Source organism: Pyxicephalus adspersus, chromosome 1 (genome assembly GCF_032062135.1).
Source record: "Pyxicephalus adspersus chromosome 1, UCB_Pads_2.0, whole genome shotgun sequence".
Lineage (NCBI taxonomy): Eukaryota > Metazoa > Chordata > Amphibia > Anura > Pyxicephalidae > Pyxicephalus > Pyxicephalus adspersus.
Genome location: NC_092858.1, coordinates 8,230,183 through 8,255,634, shown reverse-complemented (window position 1 = coordinate 8,255,634; position 25,452 = coordinate 8,230,183). Strand labels below are relative to the sequence as shown.

Genomic DNA, 25,452 nt, shown 5'->3' with positions numbered 1-25,452 from the left:
CAGAGGACTCATTAGATTTGGTTTCCCTCTTCAGTTGCCTGGAGGCGTTGTGGTGCCCCCTACCTCCCCGGAGAGCAGAATTCACTGTTTATTCCAGTGTGTGACTCCTGCAGCAAATTACATGGCAAATGTAGTATAATATTTACTCACTCTTTTCTCTTTTTTCATAATACATGGGGGGGTAATTAATTCCATCACAGATGCATTACCAGGAGTAAAATGGGTACCGTATCCTTGAAACAAACAAGAACAGTAACTCAACGAGAGTATTACATGCTTATATGGATTCTCTACATACCAGCTGAACCTGTAGATAAGGCTTACAATGACAAGAACATGCATTGAAAAGAGATAGGAAAGAGTGGTACTAGGGTAAGTTTTAGCAAAGTTTGATTGGGCGGAGGTGTCATGTCTTAATGGAACCAGCAGGTATGACTGATTGGTTCATTACATTACAGGATGTTTCTATCACTTGAAACAAACTAAAAAAAAAAAAACAGACACCCAAAGGTCATAGTAATTGCCTGCTTCGTTTGTAAAAATAATGAAGCCCTGGCTCCTGGTAGCTCTACGCTGTAAGGTACATGCACTTTGTGGCATAGAGCTCAGCTTTGTATGTGTAAGTGCTGTATACAGATCAAGCCACTGGAAACAATATAGCAGATATTTAATGGCTGAAGAAGATCACCGTGTTCTTGAAAGACGCACATGAGGGATTGCTAGACTCGTATATTATTGGGTAAGGCTGTGTACATACATCAGATAATTCTCGTCTGATATGAGCTTCGGGGCTCATCTTGGAAAAAAATATGACATGTATACAGCGGTCGTCCAACGTTATTCATGGATCCGTCCTGGCAGATCCACGAATGACAGAAGACGAACAACTGCAATGGAAGTAAAGGGGAAAGACCACAACAGGGTGCTGCTCGTTCTCTTCCCTCTATATAGAACGGTGCTGTATGTACAGCACTCCTTCATTCATCTCTCAGTCTTTTGTTATTGGAAACAATCATGAAAGATTGTTTCCAATGACAAAACACTAACGTGTACACATTCTTTTATAGTGAGCAGGACCTAAATGTGTAAGAGACGGAACAATGGCCTCATTCCTCTTCCAAGCTAAGCCAGATAAGAGATGAATCCAAGAGTAAAGTGAAGAACCAAAAAATAGAATGGGAGAGGCAAATAGGCAAAAGGGTTGGTGTAGAGCAGATCAGAATGAGTGGCATGGGTTGGCTGTGAGCGGACAAACCCATGCAGTATGTTCAGTTATGCAGCTTGTGGGTGCCATTTTTTAAAAGCCTCTACTGGGGAACTCTTTACTTCATGCTTTCAAAGCCCTGCAGGTGCTGGAATGACCAGTTCTGGTATGACTGATTGGACATGTTACAGGATGGTGAAGTCCTTGTTGGAAGGGAAGGTGGTGTCTTTCTCTGTTGCGGCAATGATGGGTCCAGGTCCTGTCATCACTGCAGGGTGTGCACATTGGGGAGTCTGTGCCATATGCTGTGCATACTTGCTGGTTATGGCAGACGCTCACCACCGACCAATGAGTTTAGTTCCACTTCCTGTTAAAGTCCTATCTGTCTCACCTGTCCCTTTTCCCCATTGCATACACTAAAATGTACTCTTGGCCACCTCAAGCATTCATATATGTGCCTTTTTTTTTACCAGGAAGATGGCAGATGGCAGGGTCACGGTGTCCAACTTTTTGTATATCCCTAGTAAAAACTGTGTATACCTATAGAGGACATGGTAGTGATGCAATGTAAAGCAATCTATGGAAAGATGAACAGGAAAGGAAAAAAATGGCTCCATAGTGCCAAGTAGGATCTATTTAAAGGAAAGCTATGCTGACTTATGTGTTGGTTTCCATTGCTCATAACCTTTTTAAATGCTATTTAATTGGCAGGCATTACCTTACCATAATTTTAAGTCCCAGGCCTGGACCAAGCATGCAATAAATAATGTCAAATATAAGCCCCCCTATGTTATGTAAATGTGTTCTACTACCATTGGGTCCAATAATGGCAAGTAGCCTTTATTCCTTACTTTTCTCATTATATACTAGCCTAGGTGGGGGAAATGGGATTTCCAATAGCTCTTTTCCTAACAAATAATGTTGATATATTATTATATCTGCAGAGTGAAGGATTAGTGACAGTCTACAAGGAGGTCTTTTAACAAGCTCATTAGCTCAAATGCTACTCTGGTGCTTCAATTAGCTAGCCCGGAGCTTGTAGCCTAATGATTGTAATATGTAGATTATTTACTGCCAGCTAGGCATGTGATGATAAACCAACAATCAAAACCCACTTTAGTAACCAGGACAAGATGGATTTTGATTGAATGTAATGGGCGCTGCCCTTTGCAATTGACGTAAGCTCTTGCATTGATTCAATGATTCTTTGAGTGTTCTAAGCTTCTTCATAACACTTTGTAGTTGTTGTGTTGCTTATATATGTAACAAATTTTTGATTGCCAATATGTTTAAAATAATATACCCAAGGCAGCCAACCATTGGAAAATTTGACTGGCCAGCATTCTTTGATCAGTTATAATCACATAGAAAGCCAAGGGAATTTCCTAAGCTAGATTGTGCAGTGCTCAATGGAAATAGTTGAATATTTATTTGATGATTTTGTTTTTTTTTTTACTTTGACTGAACTAATAGAAAATTTGTCTCTGTAAATGTTTGGAAAGGATATTCCACAACACAGAATTGAATGAGTATTGTGACTTCAAGCATTAGGAGCAAAGAACTTTGATGAACTTTAAATATGACTGCGGTAGTACATAAGTAGATTCTATTAATTTCGATAGTTTTGTTTATTACTGGTCTCCACTTTTGGAAAAAATTGCATACCCACCCCTTCAAAACCTTTCACCCCCCAAAAAAAAGTTTCTCTTAATCCAGGTATGTTCTAACTAGTCTTGGGGTCTTCCTCTCTTGTCTTGCCTCAGTAATGGATGGCCATTACCATTGGAAATATTGATACCTAGTATCCATCTGGGAGCTAAGGACGTGATGATGGCCCACCACCAGGGGTTGTGCCATTAACAGCCTGGGGTTACAGGGGTTTAATGAAGGTGAATATAGTTATATTAGTTAGAATGACCATTTTAAGGTCTTGACTGAATCATGGTCTCAATGGATGTCTCCACGAGTCTCCATGATAGTCTATCTTTTATAGCGATAGGAACTTTAATAAATCGGGTCCTATGGAGCAACACTGACAATAATGGACAAATCTGTGGTCTAGGTAATGTTAGAAGAAATAAATTCATAGTTGTTATTCTTTAGACCCTCAGCCAGGCTTGGAGAGATGTACAGTAAAGGCATCTTATTAACTGTATAAATACAGTTTCTTTTCTCCTGATAGAGTTTCTAAGGTTACCTACGCCATTTCTGCATTCCCTGTAGATGTGTTTACATAAGCTATTACGTGGTGCTTAGGCTATAAATTAGGCAAGAGAGCATCCGCAAATAATCCCCAAGGAGGCCTTGCTTCAATGGAGTAGGTTGCTTAGCACTGGAACGAGGGAGGAAGGTGAAGAGAAGAGACATAGATAACCAAAGCCTCAGTTTAACGATACCACATACAGCGAGAAGACCTCTTGTAGAGTTCTCCTTGAGAAAGATAAAGATGATGGCTTCTGAGATTTCAGAAATCGAACTCCCCTTCATTGAAGACACGCAGCTCACCAAGTGCATGCGTTTACGCGTCCACAGCCTCCAGCAAAGGAATGCCAAACCCCAAGATGGTGAAAAATTATTAAAGCCTAATGAATATGTTTATCGTCTGGACTTCAGCAAGCAGAAGCTTAAATTTTTATGGTGGAAGGTCCACCTTAAGACACCAGGAAAGGTGATCATCACCGGGACATCCCAACACTGGACGCCAGACCTCACCAACCTCATGACCCGCCAACTTCTTGACCCACCAGCCATCTTCTGGATGAAATCGGGACAGACTGAGGCTGAATGCAGTGAAGCAGATGTGCAAGAATTTGGGGAAAGGTTGTGCGAGCTCGCCAAAATCCGAAAGGTCATGTACTTCATCCTTGCCTTCTTAGATGGGGCTGATCCATCCAATATGCAATGTTCGGTTGGCTTCAAAGCCTGAAAAGACTTAAATTTTGGTGCTATATGAAAAATGAGAAAGAACTGGTATGGCTGGTTGACTATTGATTTCTAAAATGTGTATTTGGTGCAATCTATTTTTTCTTTTTTTTTCAATTTTCAATTTCAATTTTGGGTTTAAGACAACGTGGCCATTTACATCATGGTCACCATGATGTAACTGCACCATGACAAAGGTTGGGTTATAGTTTTATTAGCTTGGTGTAAGAATATATTTGCAAATCTAAAACTTTTTAAAGTAGTTTGAGTTGGTGGTGTGAAATGTATGATCTCCATAAAAGTTTGCCCACATTTTTAGTCTGGGAACTTTCCTAGGGCATCAGTGCTGCTTCTCTATAGATGCCATACAGCGTTGTTGCCCAAAACACGTATTAGTGGAAGGTCACTAAGTTAAAAAAAAGGCCTAGAAAGGGAAAACAAATGCTGCCACCACAACTGAGTTAACATTATATATTGCATGTCTTTGTGTTTAATACAAATATAATATAAAGTACTTTATTTTACTATCCTTGTATATTAGGAGGTCCCATTTACTTTGCATGTATTGTATGGTGTGAGCAGTCCAGTTGTGCATACAAATCAAATATTACACATTTGACCATCTGCTTAATCTGTGGTTTTCACATGAACTGTTAACAATGATTCCAATTGGCTGATTCTATTTATTTACCCTTATTGGAAGTTTTCCTATTGGACTGTGAGATTGCATTTATTATCATTATTTTTATTATTATTAATAAATATTATTATTAGTATTATTTACAATGCCGGCTCAAACCTGCCATGTGTTTACTTGGTTGTCATTGGAAAAATATCTCTGCTTCCTCCAGAATGTATTTATATATAAGTATGTCCCATGGTTAATAAAGAGCTTTTTAAATTTTATCTATGTCATCGTTCTATTTTATTATCAGTTCCGTTTCCGTAGTTAGAACGACTTATTATCTCTTGCAAATGTTATTATTGTATTATGTTATCACCGTAAGTCTTGGTTGCTGTATTTGTGGTCACCTTGGTGTATGATGGGGGTACTTTTAAGACTAATACACATGAGTAGATTTTCATTCCCAAACCAGTTTCTCATCAATTTAAACTGTCAGTTCCCATTTACCTTTTTTTCTGAGTTCCAATTAATTTTAAATTGGGTGTGTTGGTAAATACCAATCAAATGTATAGCCAATAAAGATTCTGATATCTTATTAATATTATTATAATAATAATAATAATAAACAGAATTTATATAGCGCTAACATATTGCACAGCTCTGTACATTAAATAGGGGTTGTAAATGACAGACAAATAGAGACAGTGACACAGGAGGAGGAGAGGACCCTGCCCCAAAGAGCTTACAATCCGGTCGATGTCTATCTGGGAAAACGATTGAAATAATTAAAAGGGTTGAATTTCCTGTATGAGTATGCAATGTTTTGGGACTTCTGTCCAATCTGAATATCAATCAAATTGGTGATTCTACAGTAACATTATCAGCTGATCTGATGTGTTCTAAGCCTTGGTAACCCAATATTTTTTTCAGCTAGATCGCCAAATCCTTTTTTTTTTTGTTGTCTTAGTAAAAGAAAATAAATAAATAATTTTGTTTCCAGAGCCAATTTTTTGCATTTTCTGCACACACACCACAACTAAATTACCCCCAAGAAAAACCCTGAATGGTAGCTGCTATTTATTTATGTTGCAGGGCATGGAAAGGTTAAAAATTATAATATCCCAAAAAGATCCATAGGTGACACATTAATAGACTTTACAGGCCATCAATTTCGCAGTGAGTGATGTCCCTGGAATTATTGGTCCCACGCCAGCATGTGGGCAGTTGGTATTATACATAGAACAATTGCATGCATACACATGTTTGTATACACACATGTGCTCCTGCTGATCAAACATCAACGCATTGCCCCAGATTTATTAAAGCTCCCCAAGACTGGAAAAGATAGACTATCATTAGAGAACCTGGGTGATCCAGCAAACAAGAAATGGATTTTTAAAAAATCATGTTTTCAATACTGGACCAAATCAATTCAAGGTTTGCTGGATCACCCAGGTTCTCCCATTTTAGTCTATATCCTCCAGTCTTGGAGAGCTTTATTAAATCAGACCCATTGTATGCTGATGCTGCTGTCAACTCCATTGCTGGTGGTGCATATGCATTCCCCTAAGTTCTGCATTACCCTATAGGAGGCAGGTAATTTTCAGCATGCACCTGAACCCTGATCAATAGGTAAGGGTTCCATCTGTGGTTCCCATTGCTTTGCACAAAATGTGAGAACGGAGGAATAACTTCCTCAACCTCCCCTGTTCAATCAGCAGGCTTGGGGGAAATGTAAAACGGCATTTTTTTTTTTGTTCATCAAATCAGGGTGGTCAATCCAGAATTTCAGGGTGACGATGGTGTTCCGCCCTGCACAGTGGTGCTTGCAGCTATATTGCTGGCTCTACACACAGCAATCTTTAAAAGCTTATAACCTCCTCCAATCTAATCATAAAACAGTTTCTGCTTTTTTAAAAACTTTGAATGTTACCTTATTTTTGCAATTTACAAAGTTGAGCTTGCCTGCGAGTTAAGATCCTGGGATTAAAATTGAAATAATAATACAATCATATGTAAGGTATGTCATTAGTCACTTAGCTCATTATAAGAATTAACTCTTCTCCTGCCAGATGGCTCTAGCAGACCTGCCCTTAGGTTAGAATTACATCCATTCATGCTGATTAATGAATGAGTTGTATTACATCAGGAGGCAGATGTGGCTGTCCCCAAGGGCCGCATCCTCCAACTGGGAGTAACAAATCTTGTCAATGATAATCTGTGCAGGAAGAAGCAGATCCGGAATACGTATGGTATCGTGCCAACTTGTAACCAAGGCATTTGTCATGACTTATAAGACTTCCATCTATAACCACAGCCTGCTTTTTATTATGGCGTAAGGACAGATTATATCTGCAGCACCTGACTACTTTTAAGCCTGTGATTGGGAATAAAGAGCGCACCTTATGTTTGTCTGTATATAATAATTTAGAGATTTTTAATTATAGTCGTGGTATTAATGAACTCCCCAAGAGACAACGAATGTTCAGACTTTCTTTAATAAAACTATTACAGTATACGTATTACCTATGAACAGATACCACCCCTGGCATCATAATTTGGAGAATCATTTAGATTGGTTGCTCTAGGTTAATTTCTTGCACTCTTTTCCTTATTAAATCACCAGTCAATGATTGACCGAGCACAGTGATAAATATAGAATTTGGTGACAAATGGTTCATTAATCAGCTCTATAAAAAACTGCATTACTGGGGTGGAAGAGTTTTGCTTTGGAAGGAAACAGATTTCAGACATTGTAGGTTTAATGATTATGTGTGATAGAGTAAAATCTCTGTATTTGTATCTCTCATTGGCCACACCTTGCTAGTATTGGGTTGGGATCACTTTATGTCGTAATTCATCATGGCACGGATTTAACAAGGTGCTGGAAACCTTTCTTATGGAATTTGGAGTATATCGGCAATGTCACATTGTATATGCTGTGTATTAGTGTGTTTTATTCATGTGTCCTTCTTTGGGTCCTCAGGTGATTCCCAACTGGAAGGAGCAGGAATGGAGCGCAGAAAAGCCTGAAAACTACGCTGGGATCTTTCACTTCCATTTCTGGCGGTTTGGCGAATGGGTAGACGTAGTGATTGATGATCGACTCCCGACAATCAATAATCAGCTCATCTACTGCCATTCCAATGAGAAGAATGAGCTGTGGTGCGCATTGGTGGAGAAGGCTTATGCCAAGTACGTAGCAGTTTCAGTGTTGCTTCTTTTATGTTACAATGATTTACTGTATGTACCAATCCCAGGATAAGATATCTGTTAGACGTCATTATGGATACAATGATGCCAACTCTTCTGGGTCTCACAGACCTTGATTAGCAGAGAGAGAGAATCCCGCTATTGGAACAGACCGCAATGAATAAGTTTGGATGGAGAACATAATGGATAAAACCTGGTCTCGTTTTTTTTTATTGCTATTCCTAAAGTCAGGGGTTTTCAGAGGCTCAAAAAGTCAAACAAACCTATAAAGAAAAGCATTTTCCATCCCAATAGCATATACTGTACATCTTAGGGAACCACAGAATGTAACTCACAATTTGTGAAAATATATATTTTTTTTCTTCTTAAGGTTGCTTATGTGTTGGCCTTCTGAATGCAATTATTATAATATACCCTACAGCCTTTACTTTGGTCTTGCACATTTATATTGTCTTCTCCCCTGGACTGAAATTGCCTATTCTGTCACTGCACACTGTGATCTTTTTGCAGTGTGTATTAGAAGCTGCAAGTCAATGACAGCATAGAAGTGTACATATAAGCTTATATGGCATTCACTAATAAACAGTCAATAAAAAAGGACCAAGCATTACCTTATATTTCTTTTACTTATGCTGATTTATCTAAAAAAAAGTTTTTGTTCACATAAATTCATAAAACATATCTATGATATAATCAGATCGGCAATATACTGTTAGACTTATGCAATTTAAAGTCAATGTATGCAAGTTGCCAGGACTAAAAGTTGACCTGGCACCATGCCCAGCAATGTGCCACTCCTATATTGACCAAACAAAAAGTACTAAAACCACACTAAGAGCCATTTCGGGCCTGTTACTAACAGCAGCATTCCACCGCAGGCTCCACAACGCTCCCGTTTTGTCCATGCATTTGCATTTGGCTACGGAATTGGTTGGGGTGGATTGAGGTGAAATTCCTGAAAGTGACAAGTAGCATCAGTCAATACGCTTGCTATGACAGAAGAACCAAAACTCAACCATACAACCCTCACTCAATTACATGACAAAGCAGTTGATGACTTGGAGAAGGGGCAGTTGGGAGTGCTGGACAGTGGCTGTTTGCAACTGGATGTCTGAAATGGCATCTAAGGATAGGTTCAGACCTGCAGCACAAGCAAGAAATCCTGGTGACTGGCACCTTGCACCAAAGGTTTTGTTCTTAAAGAACAGTGAGCGGTACTGAACTGCTCAATGCCCCTGCTATTCATTTTCTATGGGCTTGCCTTGGATAGAAGCTCCTTGTACACCACACCCCCACCTCACCACCAGTTTGAACATGGCCTTCCTGTTCTGTTTAAAAAAATGGCCAACCCTATGAAGGCCAAACACTGGTTGATAAGAATCAATAACTTGGGTAGATCTGCCAGTTACAAACTTGTACCTGTTTCATTTTTTGCCCAATCAATGGCAACCCTTTCACTGTCCCTGACCACCAATAGTGGGGAGAAATCCCTCGTCCAATATCTGCCATTTACCACCGTGACCAGCCCCATTCTTTGCCTAATCAACACCAACCCTTCACCATCCCCAACCACCGATTTTCAGAAGAACTCCTTCTGCTAATATCTGCCATTTACCACCTTGACCAGCCCCATTATTCCCCTGATGAATGCCACCTCTTCACAATCCCTGACCACCAATAATGGGGGGAACTCCTTCTGCTAATATCTGCATTTGTTGCCTTTGCCCAATCAATGCCACCCCTTTTCCATCCCAGACCACCAATAGTGGGGAGAACTCCTTCGACCAATATCTCCCATTTACCACCTTGACCAAACCCATTCTTTGGTTGATCAAAGCCAACCCTTCACCGTCCCCGACCACCAATTGTCGGAAGAACTCCTTCTGCCAATATATGCCATTTACCACCTTGACCAAACCAATTCTTTGCCCAATCAATGCCAACCCTTCACCATCCCTGACCACCAATTGTCCGGAGAATTCCTTCTGCTAATATCTGCCATTTACCACCTTGATACTGCGGGGCCCAATCGTTAGCAGAAGGAGTGGTGGGGAGAACTCCATCTACTGATTATCAAAGTGCCCAATGATCAGGCAAAGAATTGGAATTCCGGGCCAATAAACTGATCAAACATTGATCATGAATTCTCAATTTTCCCAAATTTTGAGCAGCATGTGTCCAGCATTCGCCTTTAAAACATTGAAATTATCTTCTCCCCCCTTTAAACATCTCTTCTCTTATAACCAGGCTGGCTGGATGCTACGAGGCTCTTGATGGTGGAAACACAGCGGATGCCCTGGTCGATTTCACCGGCGGGGTCTCTGAACCCATCGAGCTGTCTGAAGGAGATTACATCAATGACGCTAATAAGAGAAATGAACTTTTCGAGCGAGTCCTGAAAGTGCATAATCGCGGAGGTCTAATCAGCTGCTCCATCAAGGTCGGTCTAATAGAGAGTGGGAAGAAATGTAAAAATGTCACGCCAGCGGGGGAGCGGCTGTCTAAGTTGTGTTAATACCGGTAGAAGCTTTTACCTCTGCTTATAAATAGAAATGTCACTTCTAATCAAAACTAGGGGGTCTAGACACTGAAAATGCATTTTACTGAGCTTGTTAAAGGGAACCTGTCATGAGTGCTCATACATAATGAGTTATAATTGGAAATGCATTCACATATCCCACAGTAATATATTCCTGCTGTGTCTGATTTTCAGCATGCTGTCGAATATACGATCTGATGACACCATATAGTGGTCATTTATATTTCAGAAAGAAAGGGCAGCACTGTAAATTGTAGCCTTTTAATATAAACACACTGGAGATGTTTCTTAGCTGTTAGAAACCTACAGTCTATATCAGTTGCACTATGGTCTCTATACAGCAAGAGCTGATGCACTAATCTGTACAAAGCCATCATAAAAATGTACTTTAATATCTTTGAAATGCCATTTCTTTTTTAGGCAACTTCCGCGGCTGACATGGAAGCCCGGCTGGCTTGTGGTTTGGTGAAAGGCCACGCTTACGCTGTGACCGATGTACGGAAAGTGCGCTTGGGCCATGGGCTGCTGGCTTTTTTCAAGTCGGAGAAGCTGGACATGATCAGAATGCGCAATCCATGGGGTGAACGGGAATGGAACGGGCCGTGGAGTGACAGGTAAGTGACTGGCAAAGAGTTTGTAGGTGTCAATATTTTATTAGCCAAAATAAAGTTGCCAAAATAGCCAAAATTAACCTGTCCTCCCGTTTTTTTGTTTTTGTTTTTTTTTTCCCCCCCAGAGAAAAACTTTGTTTTCTTGCCCTGTGTCTCTTTGCTTCTCTGTGCAATGCAGAAAGATTAAGGCTGATGGAAGAGACCAGCATAGTGCTACCAAGTGTGGTGCAGATAGCAAAAAATACCTTGAGTGGTATAAACCAGGAAGGAAGGCCTGATCAGAGCAAACTTTTACATTTTATACCGCACAATGGAAACAATTAACAGTGCAGTGTATGCAGCTGGACAAGGACCCCCGGACAGTCCTCAACCAGCAGGGGCCCTTGTAGCAACTTGCTTGGTTCTTTTCTGCAAGCCTGCCGTCAGCTTGTGGTGCATGTTGTACAATGTGCGAGCTGCTGCAGTGGCCCCTTCTGGCAGAGGACTGCAAGTACCTATTGACTATAAAGAAGGGAAGAGGCAGAGAGAGCGGGACGACAAAAAAGAGATGGGAAAGGGGAAGGGTCCGCTAGCCAATTTTGCACAGGTCCTACTGTTGTCTGATAACACAAACATTGAGGGTGAGAATGATGATGTTCATGTCACACTTTCTTGATACACAAATGCACCTTTTTTGTCTTTTCCCTCCAAAGCTCAGAAGAATGGCAAAAAGTGAGCAAGAGCGAGCGGGAAAAGCTCGGGATGACGGTGCAGGACGATGGGGAATTCTGGTGAGTCTGGAAGGTCATTTGGAGCAAATTAAAGGAACTACAAAGAACCCAAACATACCATCAGCCCATTTTATGTGTTGGTTTGATTTTTAGTACATGGGCACTACACTATGGATGTGTGAACTGGGAATATACTGTTTATATAGCCTGAAGTGGGGTACTTGAAAGGGTTAATGGGTTTTGTTTTTTTTCAGGATGACATTTGAAGATTTCTGCAAGTATTACACCGACATCATCATGTGTAGGCTCATAAATACGTCTTATTTAAGTATTCATAAGACCTGGGAGGAGGCTGTGCTGAGGGGTTCATGGATCAGGCATGAAGACCCACTGAAGAACCGGTCGGGGGGCTGCCTCAATAATAAGACCACCTTTCTCCAGAACCCCCAGGTGAGAAATGACCAAATATAGTTTATTAGGGGAAAACTTACAAGAGTATTCCTCTCACACAACTTTCTTTACACTACCTGCTGCATCTCTGGGACAAGAAAAAGTAATTTCCCCAATGGTAGCCCAAGACCAAAAGTTGGCATAGTCATATCCTTCTCTAGTATATCCAAACTCCAATTCAAATTAAAAAAACAATTAAAAAAAAATCCCCTCTTTTTCTGGAGACAACTCATTGGAGTAAATATTTGTACTGGGTGTACAAGTCCTGGTAGGTACTCCTATGTACCCTATACTGAAAAAAAGAAAAAGAATCTACATTAACTTGAGTATAAACCTAAGCTACAAAATGTGTCCGTCATTGCAAATATTAAAAACTACAATCATCAGAGTTGCTAGAAAAATGAATGTGAATAAATACATCCACGGTGTGTTATTTTTAAAACATTTATTTAAAAGTGAAAAAGTACAATCCCATAGGCTCAATCTATTTTTATAATTTTCCCCCCTTTGTTGAGAGTTAAAGTATTTTGTAGTTTTGAATTGTTATGATAAGTCACTAAAATTATTTCTCTTAAATTATTTTTTATGCTTTAATGTTGGCTACCAGTAGATGGCTCTGGAAGAGTGTGTAACAAACTCTAATAATGTCGGATGGCAAACGTTTGTTATACACTTTACATAAGGACAAAGGGCCATCTATGGGTGTGAGCCAAGTATAAACCAATATTCTTTTTCTAATGGGATTTTCAAATAAAAAAAAATATATATATATATATATATATATATATATAATGTATGTATTTCATCAGTGTCTTTAGCATTTTTCCTGGAGTTAAACATTTATCTTCACTAGTACCGTGACTCAAGTCACACAGGTTGATCTTTATTATCTTGTTTTTCTAGTTTGTGTTTGATGTGAAGAAACCAGAGGATGAAATTCTCATTTGCCTACAGCAGAAAACCAAAAGGACCACACGGAAAGATGGAAAAGCAGAAAATCTGGCTATTGGTTTTGATGTGCTTAGGGTGAGAAATGTCCTCATATATTCCATTCTGTAAATAAAGAAAAATACCATAGTTTGTCCCACACCTCTGTCTTTATCAGGGGCATCTGCATCATTATGGGGTCACCAACCATAGTACTATATAAAGAATTCCTTCAAGACAAACCAGGCAAGCAGGCAAACCAGCTTAAAACAGGGCCATGGCCAGGTGAACACAACTGAAAATCTTAGCGTGTCCAAAGACCATTTGGACCCAGCAGGTCCCATTTCACTTCACCAAAAATGGTGGAAAGAGTTACACCACAAAGTCACAATGGATAACGATCCATAGCGATCTATCACTGCTTCTGATTGACCTGGGTGGGGCTAACATGTCTTCTTCTGGCAGGTGGAGCTGAACCGCAAGTACCGCATGCACTCCATCCAGCCGAAGGTTGCCAGTTCTATCTACATAAACTCCCGCAGTGTCTTCTCCAGGATCGAGCTAAAAGAAGGTCGCTACGTCATTATTCCCACCACCTTTGAGCCTGGACTAACGGGAGACTTCCTCCTCCGAGTATTCAGTGATGTGCCTTCAAATTGCTGGTAAGAACCTTGGCTTTCATGCTGCTCCTCCAGTGTGGAGAATATAAAACCACCAAAGGGCAATGGTACCCACTCACCCAAGTACACAAATGGAGATAGAGAAATGATATTCCCAATGTTGGGTTGGTTATAGAAAACTCACAGCATCGTTCTTTCTTCTTACTGCTCTTCAGAGCAGTAGGGAACCTCACTGTCAGTTTCTCTTGATCCTGTAGGCTCCCTATTTAGTACATTTCTTGGCAAGATTGCCCCTCCTTACCCACCTTGATTCTATGTATTTTATACTTGGGCCAACTGGTCTCCTACATAACTTTGTAGCACTCGCTTCCTTAGGAGCCTCTAAAACATTCCTTAGTTCTCTATTCTGGTTCAGCACAAGGGAATGTTCAGGGTTTTGGGGGTTTGGTTTTTTTCTTTTTTCAAATTAGGAGTAATAAGTGTCAGGTAATCCATTTCACAATCTGGATAGCATCTGTAAAAGTAAGCAAAATTAACTTGTAGTACTGTGTATCCATAGAGCTAGACTGAAGCCAGTATCTCATGACTATGATCAGACATCTGAGGGAGCTCCGTCCTGTCCGTAGGAGATGGCGCAATACTTGTATGAAAGTCCTGAATACAGCTCATATGGGCTCCTGTTCTAAAATATCCTTACATGGGTCTTCTCTCCAGCAATTTCTCGGCAAGGTAGTTCAGCTACATGCTGCTGAGAACTCTCTCACCCTCCTAGTAGCTCTCAGAGGGACCCCAGACCAGCCAACCCCAATACCTTGGACACTACATCTCCATCTTTCCTTGGTACCCCAAACCTCCCATTCTTCAAGTATTTATGTGACTTCAAATTCCCTCTTAAATGGGCACCAAACCTGCCCATTGGTTCTCAAACAAATACATCTGGCAGGGTATAGTCACCCCATCTCACTAGAACCGAGCTTTTTGGCAACAGGAGATGACCCACCATCCTCCCAAGGGAAATTGGAATCCTGAATTTTCTATCTTGTTCTAGATTTACATCATTTTTCCCTATCCTTAAAGGGACCAATAAATGGGCACGCAACTTCATCATGCTGAGAAGTGTTCAGGAGCTTTGGAAGTTCTGTGTATGCTTTAGGGACTGGTTAGTCCCTATTGGATTTATGCAAACACAAGGTCACTGTTGGCACGTATCAGACATTTTCCATTTGGATATCCAGCTTTTTTTAACTGATCTCTGAAAAGTCAAACACATCTCTAATCATTACACATGTGACTGACTGTGTTTGTTCTTGTGTAGTGAGCTGGTACTAGATGAGCCACGGAAGACGTGCTGGTCCGGGATGTGCGGGTACCCACAGGTGGTGTCTCAGGTGCACGTGGTCAGTGCTGCAGGACTTCAAAAACAAGATTCCGATGGAGGTAATAAGATGGCTGTATACTGCAACAATGTACAGCTCTGTGTAATATGTTGGTGCTATATAAATACTGTGTAATAATAATAATAAAAATAATAATAAATTCTGCAATAATATCACTCTGAAACGCACGATATAATACAGCATGAACATTACACACACATAATTATACTGTGATACAATAATCATCACAATATACAATGTAATGTGACATTAGGCTCAATTCACAAAGCTAACACACGAGGATAATGGTACTTAAAGGGAAAAATGTGGCAGGGTATATTCATTTAAGACCAATGGATTTCCATTTTTCTTTATTTACATTGTATTAAGCTACAGAAAAACAGTCAAGTGTAATTATTATTATTGTTATTTTAACAGATTTTTCTATTTAACTCTTGATCAGGTGCTGACCCCTACGTCATTATTAGCTGTGAAGGGAGCAAGGTCCAATCTCCGGTCATAAAGGACACTTTGGCTCCTAAATTTGATGTCAAAGGCTTGTTCTACCGTAAGAAACCCGGACAGCCTATTATTGTACAGGTAAAGATCAGCTGATTAATGTGTACCAATGGAGAATAATACATTTAATCATTTTGAGAGTTTGGATATCCAGGATCACTCCTGGGATTACTGTGTGATCAATAAATTTATATAAACGAATGCCCACACAGTTCATGTATTTGTGGTTTATCAGGCAGTGATTTGTGCTGCAAAGGTTTTGCTAGATCCAAAGGAGATTGTATAGTGGGGCTTGAATGTGTAGCTTGCTAGTTCAATATTATTTTTAAAAAGGAAGACATGAAGGTTTGAAAAAAAAGTGTGTATATATATATATATATATATATATATAATGTTTTTGGCAGACCAAGTCAATTAAATTAAACTTACACTATTTTCCACCACTAAAGATTAGTACTTGTCGATCTTGACAAAGTTAGTCAGGTTGAAAAAAGACGTTAATCCATTAAGTTCAACCACTGGGGAAATAAACATATCCCAGATATAAAACCCTATGGGCATAGTTGGTCCAGAGGAAGGCAAAAAAACCCCGGTACAATTTGCTTCAACAGGGGAAAAAAATCCTTCTTCAGTACATGAAGCAATCAGATGTTCACTGGATCAACAGTCTCTGTTATGTTTACTTTAAAGCCTTATTCCCCAGTTATATTCTGTGCTTCTAGAAATCATCCAGCTTTTTCCTAAAGCAATCTATAGGAGTTGCTGAAACTACTTCCTGGGGAAGCCGATTCCACATTTTCACAGACCTTACAGCGAAGACGTTACATTGTCCTTATAATTTTTGTAGGTTGAACTAAAATGTTAAACCCCATCCTCCTTCTTCATTAAAAGTCTGCAAAAAAGTAAACAATTGCAGCCAACACATCCAAGGACTGTTAAAACTGGAATATAAATGCCAAATACAGGTAGTCCCTGGGTTACATACGAGATAGGGACTGTAGGTTTGTTCTTAGGTCGAATTTGTATGTAAGTCGGAACACGTACATTATTTTAATAAGTGCAATTAGGACAGATGTTTGTCTCAACATATTATTAGGTAGCATAGTGTCAGTTACACTTGTTAATAATTGTCAGCTAGACAATTATTAACTTCTGGAGCAAGCTGTGTTTTGATATGCAAAAAAGAAACAACTACAGAGTTTGTCTTGGTCACTAAATAGTTACAAGATGTTGCAGAAGAGCTCAGTCCTTAAGATCACCCACAACCTCAACTGTGTTTAGCAAAAGATTTCTTCTACAAGTCATGTAAACCACTACCCTCCTCCCCATCAAGCCTCCATCCTGCACACGAGGGAGTAGGGAATCACCTTTTCCCATCTAGGAGTCGTCCGTATGTTTGATGTCCTTAACTCAGGGACTACCTGTATATATGCTTCTGGTAAATGCACTCTGCAGCTGATGTGGTACCTACAGCCTCTTCAGCAAATTTTCCCAGAATGTCCAATTTCTGCACATGCATGGTAGTTTGTGGAGAGGTGGTCTGTGTCCTCAGAATATATAGTCATTTCATAGGACATAACGAGAGAAATACAGGACCAGCCAGGAGAATTTACAATGGTGGCTTTGAGGCTCCCCATGGGTCCAACAGGGTGGTGGACTGATATCCAATACTGTAATTGTACAAAAGTACAGTTGTCCTTTTATAGGTGCATGGCACCGTTGAATTGCCGTGCGAGTGATGGCCTTAATGTAAAAAGATCTGGTTGTCAATCAACTAATTACAACAAAAAAGTATAATATATGAACTTAACCTATTTTATTACTTATCTGTAAAAGCTTACCTTCTGTAGATGGCCAAAAGCCCCAAGACTGCTGCTCAACTCCGCCATCTTGGATGTGATGTTGGTAGCCTTTGTGCACCTAAAGCTGTAGAATGAAAATCCCATATAATGTCCATGTCAACATTTGGAACTTTAAAGGACTTAGGACTTAATCTCTGACCCTATGTGATGCCTGTGCTGGGCTCCTGACTTTGGTATCATCACATATGAGGGTGGGGAGAAATAAGTCTTATGCTATGCCCGATCCTGGGGGTGTGTTTTGTGGGTTGTATTTGTGTTTTAAGTCTTCCAATATTTTGTTCCTCCCAGGTATGGAATCACAACATAGTGAAGGATGAATTCATGGGTCAGGTGGTCCTTTCCGCAGAAGCCAACAATCAGCAATCGCAACACAGCCTCCCCCTCCAGGACAAGAGCAACAAATCCAATCCTCAGGTCTCCGGATCCATCCAGCTGGTTCTGTTCTCCTGCAACACCCTCACCGGCGTCTAAACTAAGCGCTGCCCAAACCACCACGTGCCATTACCACCGGACAGCCATCTCCGAAGTGGGTGCCTTTAGGAAAACTGAGGATTGTCGCGCCAACAGACGGTGGACACCTTGGTGTGTCCGCTCATGCCCTAGGCTACACACCGATATTCTATTGCCACATGGTAAACCTTTCCAGCATGGGGTCTGTGTGCTTCTCAAAGCCAAAACAAATTCACTTACAGGGAATCTCAGTCAGTGACAATGACTACACGCCATATCTTGTGTCCTCGTTCTTTCAGGTCTTATCAAGAAATTCTGTTTAACAATGTATCTACTATAGGAAGAATTTATTACTGGTAACATATCAATGTGTTAAGATTGTATCAATAACAAGTTTTATATTCGTTATAGGACAGTGTTGGAACTAATCAATGATATCCATTTTCTTCCACCTACTTGGGTTCCTATACGGGTCCAGAGTCCGGTACCAAATTGTGCATCCATGTTGCTTTAAGATTGGATGGCTTGCATTGGCACAAGTTGTATAGCCTGGTTCATTCGTGTATTCAATTCGTGTATCAATACACTTGTAGCCTCATTCAAAATACTCAATTCATTCTATAATCTCACCATAAAAGCGCGTCTCATTGGATGCCAATGTCTATATCCTTAGGTAAAACCACTGGCCAGGTAATCTCACTGGCACTTCAACAGAAAAAAATAATCAGGTCCAAGTCATCGTTGGATCTGTACCTTTAATGTGATCTTGCAAAGACTTCTCTGCCCCTAGGACATTTCTTTAAAAGAGTATATAAAGTGACCAATCTGATTTATCATAGACCATATCTGTTTCTTTCTCTAGACCAAATTGCTTGGATGACCGTTTCATGTTCAGTGTATGAATTCCTATAACCAGATGCCTATATGAATGTTACGCAGCATGCTTAGCCAAAACTATAACGTCATTGCCATGGTATGAAAATGAATGGGCATGATGAAGATTTACTGGTGCCAGATTATACTCTATATATCTTTCTTTTAATATTCAGGGCTGGGTGGGGGGTGGCAAGTGACTTCTAGGAACAATATGGGGTACAATGTGTTCCAACTTTTCTTGCAATGGCCATCTCTACACTATAAAGGTGTCTTGGAGCTGTTTTACCCTCAATGCAATGCCCTTTGCCTGGAAGAATTAACTTTTTGGCCGCCATAGTGGCCGTTGTTCTTCTTCAAGCTCAACTCCAGCCTACGTTTCTATTATTTTGGATGGAGCAGCAAAGACCTATAAATCAACCGCCCCCCTTCCCAAGTCTTCCCCTCATTTCCCATCATAAGAAAAAGTGATGGGACGAATCCCCAAAAAGGAAATATATTGTAGAGGTAGGGTTGGAACTTGGATTCCAGTTCCGATAATATATACCTCCCCCCCACTCTAAAGTAGAAATACAGTCGTAATAGAAATCTGCAATGTGCCCCTCTCACTGATACAAAATAAATGACTGAAGATGGCTTTATTGCACAGAAAGTAATTATAAAACACTATAATAAAGTGTATGTAAACCACAACAACGTTTTATATATATATTTTCTCTCTTTTAGTCTGTTAGATATACCATTGGAAGCATCTTGTTATAATTAAAAAATTGCCTGGATATTCAGTAAGCTAATCCCCTTCTGTGTTCTGTAACCCACTCCCTGCCCCGGGGTGACAACGCCCTGATTCTCTATAGATACAGTACTGTTTCCGAGCGTTGTCACCCTAATATTAAACGGTATTTATATAGCGCCAACATTATACACAGCGCTGTAAAATAAATAGGGGTTGCCAATGACAGACTGATACAGACACAGGAGGAGGAAAGGACCCCGCCCAGAAGAGCTTACAATCTAAGATACCCCAGGACAGGATAGGATGCAAAATCGAAGAAGAATAGAAATCTAATGCAGCCCCCACATCTTAGGGCTGTTAAGCTGGAATACAGATCAGTTTTGTCATTGGTTTTGGATATATTTTATATGTCGTGGATGTGCCATAATACCCGCCTCTTGTATTTCCCTGCACAACAGTGTTAGGATTGGAGGAGAGAATATACCAAGGCTGAATTTACTATTTCTATCAGGGCTGACATCAGAAACTTCTTACTGGGCCCCCAATGTCTAAAAGTTCCAGCATTGCAGAAGTCAAGCTTGATTAGTGGCCCCGGTATAAAAGTAGCCCCTGTCTTTCCTCCCAGATGGTGGCCCTAACTTCTGCTTGTTATATCTAAATGTGCCAATAAGAGGAAGACAGGAAAATGTTCTCATTCTGATGCTCTTTGATTATCCAGTCACAGGCTGGGGTTGGTCTTGGACGAGGCTGGAGGCATAAATGTGATGTAATCTACAAGGAGGTCCAAGGGGGCGCTATTACACTGAGTTATCCAATACTTAGTACAATGCATGGCATGCATTATGGTGCAGCAGCAACATAAAGTAGTGTGTTGCTCTGCAGTGCAAGTTTGGAGTGCCATTAGGAGTTAATTGTTGAGCTCTATCATTGCAGTATCTACATTTCTGTGGGTATGAGCCTTTCGTGTCCTGGCATCTAAAGGGCATTGAACAGGGTAATCCTGAGGACATTGTATGGTGAATGTGCAATAAAATTGGTACTAAGGCTGCCGACCTCCCTCATCCCCCATTCTTCTTCTTTATAAATCCATGTGATTCCAATAGAGGGCGCCCTCAGACATTTCTGCGTCGCCCCAACGTGCCTGCGAGAGTTTGAAGCCATATCTCTGATGTCTGCAAATATTCATCACCTCTTCCAGGTCCAAAATGCCAAATGTTTTTTTTTTTTCATTTCAGGTCTTAAGATTCATCTGTGAAAATGTCATGATTTTAAAGCTGTTTTTATTGTAAGATTTCAGTGTGCGTTTAAATTTGATTTGGGTTTGTGGGTTGTTTTCTTTTTTTGGTTGTTTTCTTTTTTTTTTGTATTTTTGTTGGCGATTAAACTTTTTTCTATTTTTGATTATTCTTGTATGTTTACAGATAAGCACTTTATAATCAGGATAATGTGTGACGGAGATACCTTTCTATTAAACGTCTATCTCCACCATTCTGATTGGTTGGTTGTCTCATTTTAAACGGGTCATAGGTACAAAAAAAAAAAAAACTTGCAATGCAATGGGGGATGGGATGCTGTTGGTGCTATTGTACATTGTACGCTCCCATCAGCTTGTAAAAATCAAGTGGACCTGTCAGGTGAGCAAACTCATAATGGCAATCAAATGGTGTGGTATCCATACTAGGACCCCTAGGTGGCTGTATTTTAATTTTATTGGCAAAATAATAAAATAATTTACATGAATACATTTCTAAATGATTCCCCAGCCCATTTAACTTAAATTCATCTATATTTGTTAAAAGATTCATCATTTACTATTGTAGCTGCTGTGCTATTTTCATAATTGGCCACTAGGTGGCAGAATGTCTTCATTTTATTATGCATTGAAATGAGCAATGTGCAGGGATTCCAATGGCTGTGCATGGAAATAAAGCTGAATTGATGGGCAAAAAAAGTTATAGCCATCCCTCATGATGCATTTTATTTTTTTCAATTAAAACCTCCTGTTTAGTATTTTTGCACATATTGGTGTTCATCAAATTTAAATTATATGTGAATGATAGACAAATGTAGCAAAAACTAAAATACTTTAAGATGGGTGAATATGGGTGTTGTCTCCCAATTGTTGTCACCTTGTTAATCTTTTCTTGATGCAGACACTCCCAGCATATGCATGTTCAAGAGGTTGGACTAAGTTGTCACCCTTTAAGTCCAAGTGGAGTCCCAAGTCATTGACACCAAGTCCCAAGTCAAGTCTCAAGTCACCAAGAATTCTTCCAAGTCAAGTCACTTCATTTATCAAGTCGTACTTAGTCTGTTATAATGCCTTCCTCCCAGAGCTGAAGGGGACAGGGAGGAAGGTAATGAGGATTCTGTAACACTGCCTCCCTCACCAACCCCTTTAGCTGTCAGAGGAGAAAGCTGTGGACTTAGAATCCAAGTGTTACAGAAGACTCACTGCAAGTCGAGTTCCAACAAGCATGCATGGAACAAGATTTGCAAGTGGCTGCAGCCACAGTGCAGATCTTCAGGCCACACCTGTGCTGCCACATGTCATGTTTGCAAACTGTGCCACAATCTGCTGGAGCATGTACAAAAGAAGGTCCCATCTGCTCTCATTCACTTGAATGGGAGAGGTTGGGCCTGCAGAATGCTGCTGCTCATCACAGTTCTGAAATAACCTAAAAGAATCCCCTTTGGAGATATAATGTACAGAGATTGCTGAAACGCATAGATAGGTACTGGCTGCAGGAAGTTAGTAGTACTGATATTTAAAAAAGGTAAAAAAATAAATATTTATGGATTTTTAATGTGTTCTGCTATGTAATGACTTGAAACCACACTTGAAAACTGATTACCTGGGGCAAGCCTGCGGATTAGTAGGACAGGCTGACTACTGGCAGTTTGTGTTCTCCAATACTCATTGAACAGTGGCTATAATGAAGATGACCACACGGTGGCACTGTGTACTACTGAGACAAATAAATCTGCTGCAAAATTGTCCTAGATATGAAAAAGTTTCTGATAAAGTGAAAAGCATTGCAGATGCAGAACAATTGTACATGGTGGTGGATTTGGAAAGCAGAAATGTATTTACATGCATTATTGTTGCTGGAAGAAAAAAATATGCAAACTGATCAAACATTGAATTTTTCTAAATTTTGCCTTCCCTGCCCCCCTTTGCTTATTATTATGCTAATGATATATTAAATGATCTATGTCAATTGAATTATGTACCTTGCAACAGGGCTGATCACTATTCAGCAAGTGTAACCCCAAACACAATCTAAAGAGGCACCAAGATTGACATGGCTGTGTCATCTCTGAGCCAATACAGAAAGTAAGTGGTGACCTTGGATGATGCCAGAATAAAGATGGAATATTCCTAATGGAGAGAAGCAGATAAAGGTATTGTTAGGGAGCACTGAGATTTATGTGATGGGTGATACAGACCTGGGTATTGCGATGGGAGCACTAAGATCTCTACAAGAGGTAATACATTTGTTATTACTATTACGAGGAGGTGCTGAGAAGTTCCTGGCTTTGCCCATAAAGAAGAGAGCCAGAGTTATGGCTTGTCCTGCAAAAAATGGATCCCTCTGGTCAACTTTTCACAGCGTTTCATCTTAATTGCCTCCTTCAGCTGGTCCAGGAGGTTAGCATAATACTGTCTGGTGATACTAGAGCCCTGAGGTAGGTAGTCCACCAACAGAATACCATCTTTGTCCCAGAAAACAGACGCCATGAGTTTTTTGGTTGATTTCTGGATTCGGAAAATCTTTGGCCACAGGGATCCGCTGTGGCGCCATTCCTTTGACTGTCTTGGTTTCAGGATCATAGATGTGGAGCCAGGTTTCATCCTCAGTCACTAACCTAGCCAAAAAGTCCCGTGCAGCTTCAAAATGGGCCAAAACGGCTTTGGATGCTTCAACTCGTTCCTTCTTCTGATCACTGTTCAAACGTTTCAACATCAACTTCACTGAAAGCTTCCACAAGTCTAGGATAGTGGTGATAACAAACCCAACACGCTCCCGTGAGATGTCAAGTATCTGGGCGATCTTTTTTGTGGATATTCGCCGATCCTCAATAATCAGCTCATGGACAGCATCGCAGGTTGCCGGGTCAGTTGAGGTTGGGGGGCGCCCACTGTGGGGCTCATCTTCAATGGTGAAATGCCTAGTCTTGAAATGAGATATCCAGGTTTAGACAGTGCTGTAGGAAGGACACTTCTCCCCCGGTGTTTGGGACATCTCAGTGTGAATGTCCTTTGCTGACTTTCCCTGGAGAAACAAAAACTTCATGGCGGCCCGTAACTCCAACGACATGAAACTTGCTTGTGCCATCACAGCTTCTCACTAAAATAAAAAAACAGTTTAAGGAATCACAAAGACTTGATATTTGCACAGTTACATACTAAGATATTAGGCTGTCATATGCCCCCATACTTATTTTTCTATTTCATCTGGAAGGGGGCAAAACCAGGAACTTCTCAGCACCCCCTCATATTAACATATACCTGGAGGTTTTCCAATGCTGGGTTTACCTGCCCTGCACACCCTAGAACTCAGAATTTATAACAAAGTTCAGACTGCAAATTTTTATTAAATCCCTTGGAAGTTTTGGAAGGATTCTCTGGGAGAATTGTTTACATTGCACTCACAAATGTCAAACGGTTTTCTTATCCCCAACAGGGAAAATTTGCTTGTGTTTTAATGGTGCCAAATATCAACACTATTAACAACACATTATGATAAAAAAAATAACGATAATATTATAAAAAAAAAGTATCACAAAACGATTAATACTTGCAAAATGCAAACAATGACAATTCAGTAATCACATAATTTGTAATGATACACAATAACTTTTACAGTCCTTAACGCGTTTCACCAATAAGCTTCATCAGAAGGACCGAACGTTATTAGTACCGCATCTCTGTGTTTGTTCAGATAATGGTTGAGGATGACGTTGGTATTATGTCATTCAAGCATTGATGTTGGAAAACAAGATTATTTGTTTGTTTAGAATCCACAACACAGACTTTCATGTTCAGTTGGGAGTGATATGACCCCATAGTTTTATAGTAGTCTCTTTTAGTGCACCACAGTATATATAATACAAAAAGATAAAATATCACCTTTAGTAGTATTGTCTTTAGATTTAGAACAAACTAGAGCACGTTTATGTTTTTTAGTTGTTAATTCTTCTGGGGTCACTCTTTCACTGCTTCGTGTCTGTTATGGATTTTAAACAAATAATCTTGTTTTCCAGCATCAATGCTTGAATGACATAATACCAACGTCATCCTCAACCATTATCTGAACAAACACATAGATGCGGTACTAAAAACGTTCTGTACTTCTAATGAAACGCGTTAAGAACTGTAAAAGTTATTGTGTATCATTACCATTTATGTGATTACTGAATTGTCATCATTTGCATTTTGCAAGTATTTATCGTTTTGTGATACGTTTTTTTATAATATTGTATATTAAATTGCAACAAATTGTTTTTTTACATAAATTGTGTTGTTAGTGTTGGTGTATTTGGCACCATTAAAACCCATGCAAATTGTCCCTGTTGGGAAAAGAAAACCCTTTGACAATCCCCTGCAAGTGTTAACATTCATTTGACCTGTGACCGGTCCTGTACGGTTCAGGAAAATAGAAACATTTCTCTTTATTATAGGACGCTGAGAATTATTCGAGTCACAAGCTGCAAATCCTAATTCTCATCATATGAAGCCGTTGTCATTTCCACGTCACCAATTATTACAATTGCATCTGACGTCTTTACAACAAACCATTTCTAATTTCTC

General features: G+C 40.0%; 2 protein-coding genes across 6 annotated transcripts in view; both read left to right on the top strand.

The window, feature by feature from the left end:
• Positions 1–21,125, top strand: part of CAPN5 (calpain 5) — a 63,052-nt gene extending 41,927 nt beyond the window's left edge. For all 5 annotated transcript variants that reach the window (XM_072401678.1, XM_072401669.1, XM_072401698.1 and 2 more), the window contains exons 4-13: positions 7,738–7,946; positions 10,212–10,404; positions 10,924–11,117; positions 11,807–11,884; positions 12,079–12,274; positions 13,178–13,300; positions 13,667–13,863; positions 15,137–15,258; positions 15,661–15,797; positions 17,867–21,125. In XM_072401678.1, the coding sequence (XP_072257779.1) occupies positions 7,738–7,946; positions 10,212–10,404; positions 10,924–11,117; positions 11,807–11,884; positions 12,079–12,274; positions 13,178–13,300; positions 13,667–13,863; positions 15,137–15,258; positions 15,661–15,797; positions 17,867–18,049 (1,632 nt within the window). In that variant the 3' untranslated portion in view covers positions 18,050–21,125. The remainder of the gene's footprint in view (positions 1–7,737; positions 7,947–10,211; positions 10,405–10,923; positions 11,118–11,806; positions 11,885–12,078; positions 12,275–13,177; positions 13,301–13,666; positions 13,864–15,136; positions 15,259–15,660; positions 15,798–17,866) is intronic.
• OMP (olfactory marker protein) lies at positions 2,841–5,032 on the top strand. Its single transcript, XM_072428297.1, has one exon. It carries the CDS (start codon positions 3,651–3,653, stop codon positions 4,128–4,130), a length of 480 nt encoding a protein of 159 aa, XP_072284398.1. The 5' UTR covers positions 2,841–3,650; the 3' UTR covers positions 4,131–5,032.
• Positions 21,126–25,452: the final 4,327 nt, after the last annotated feature.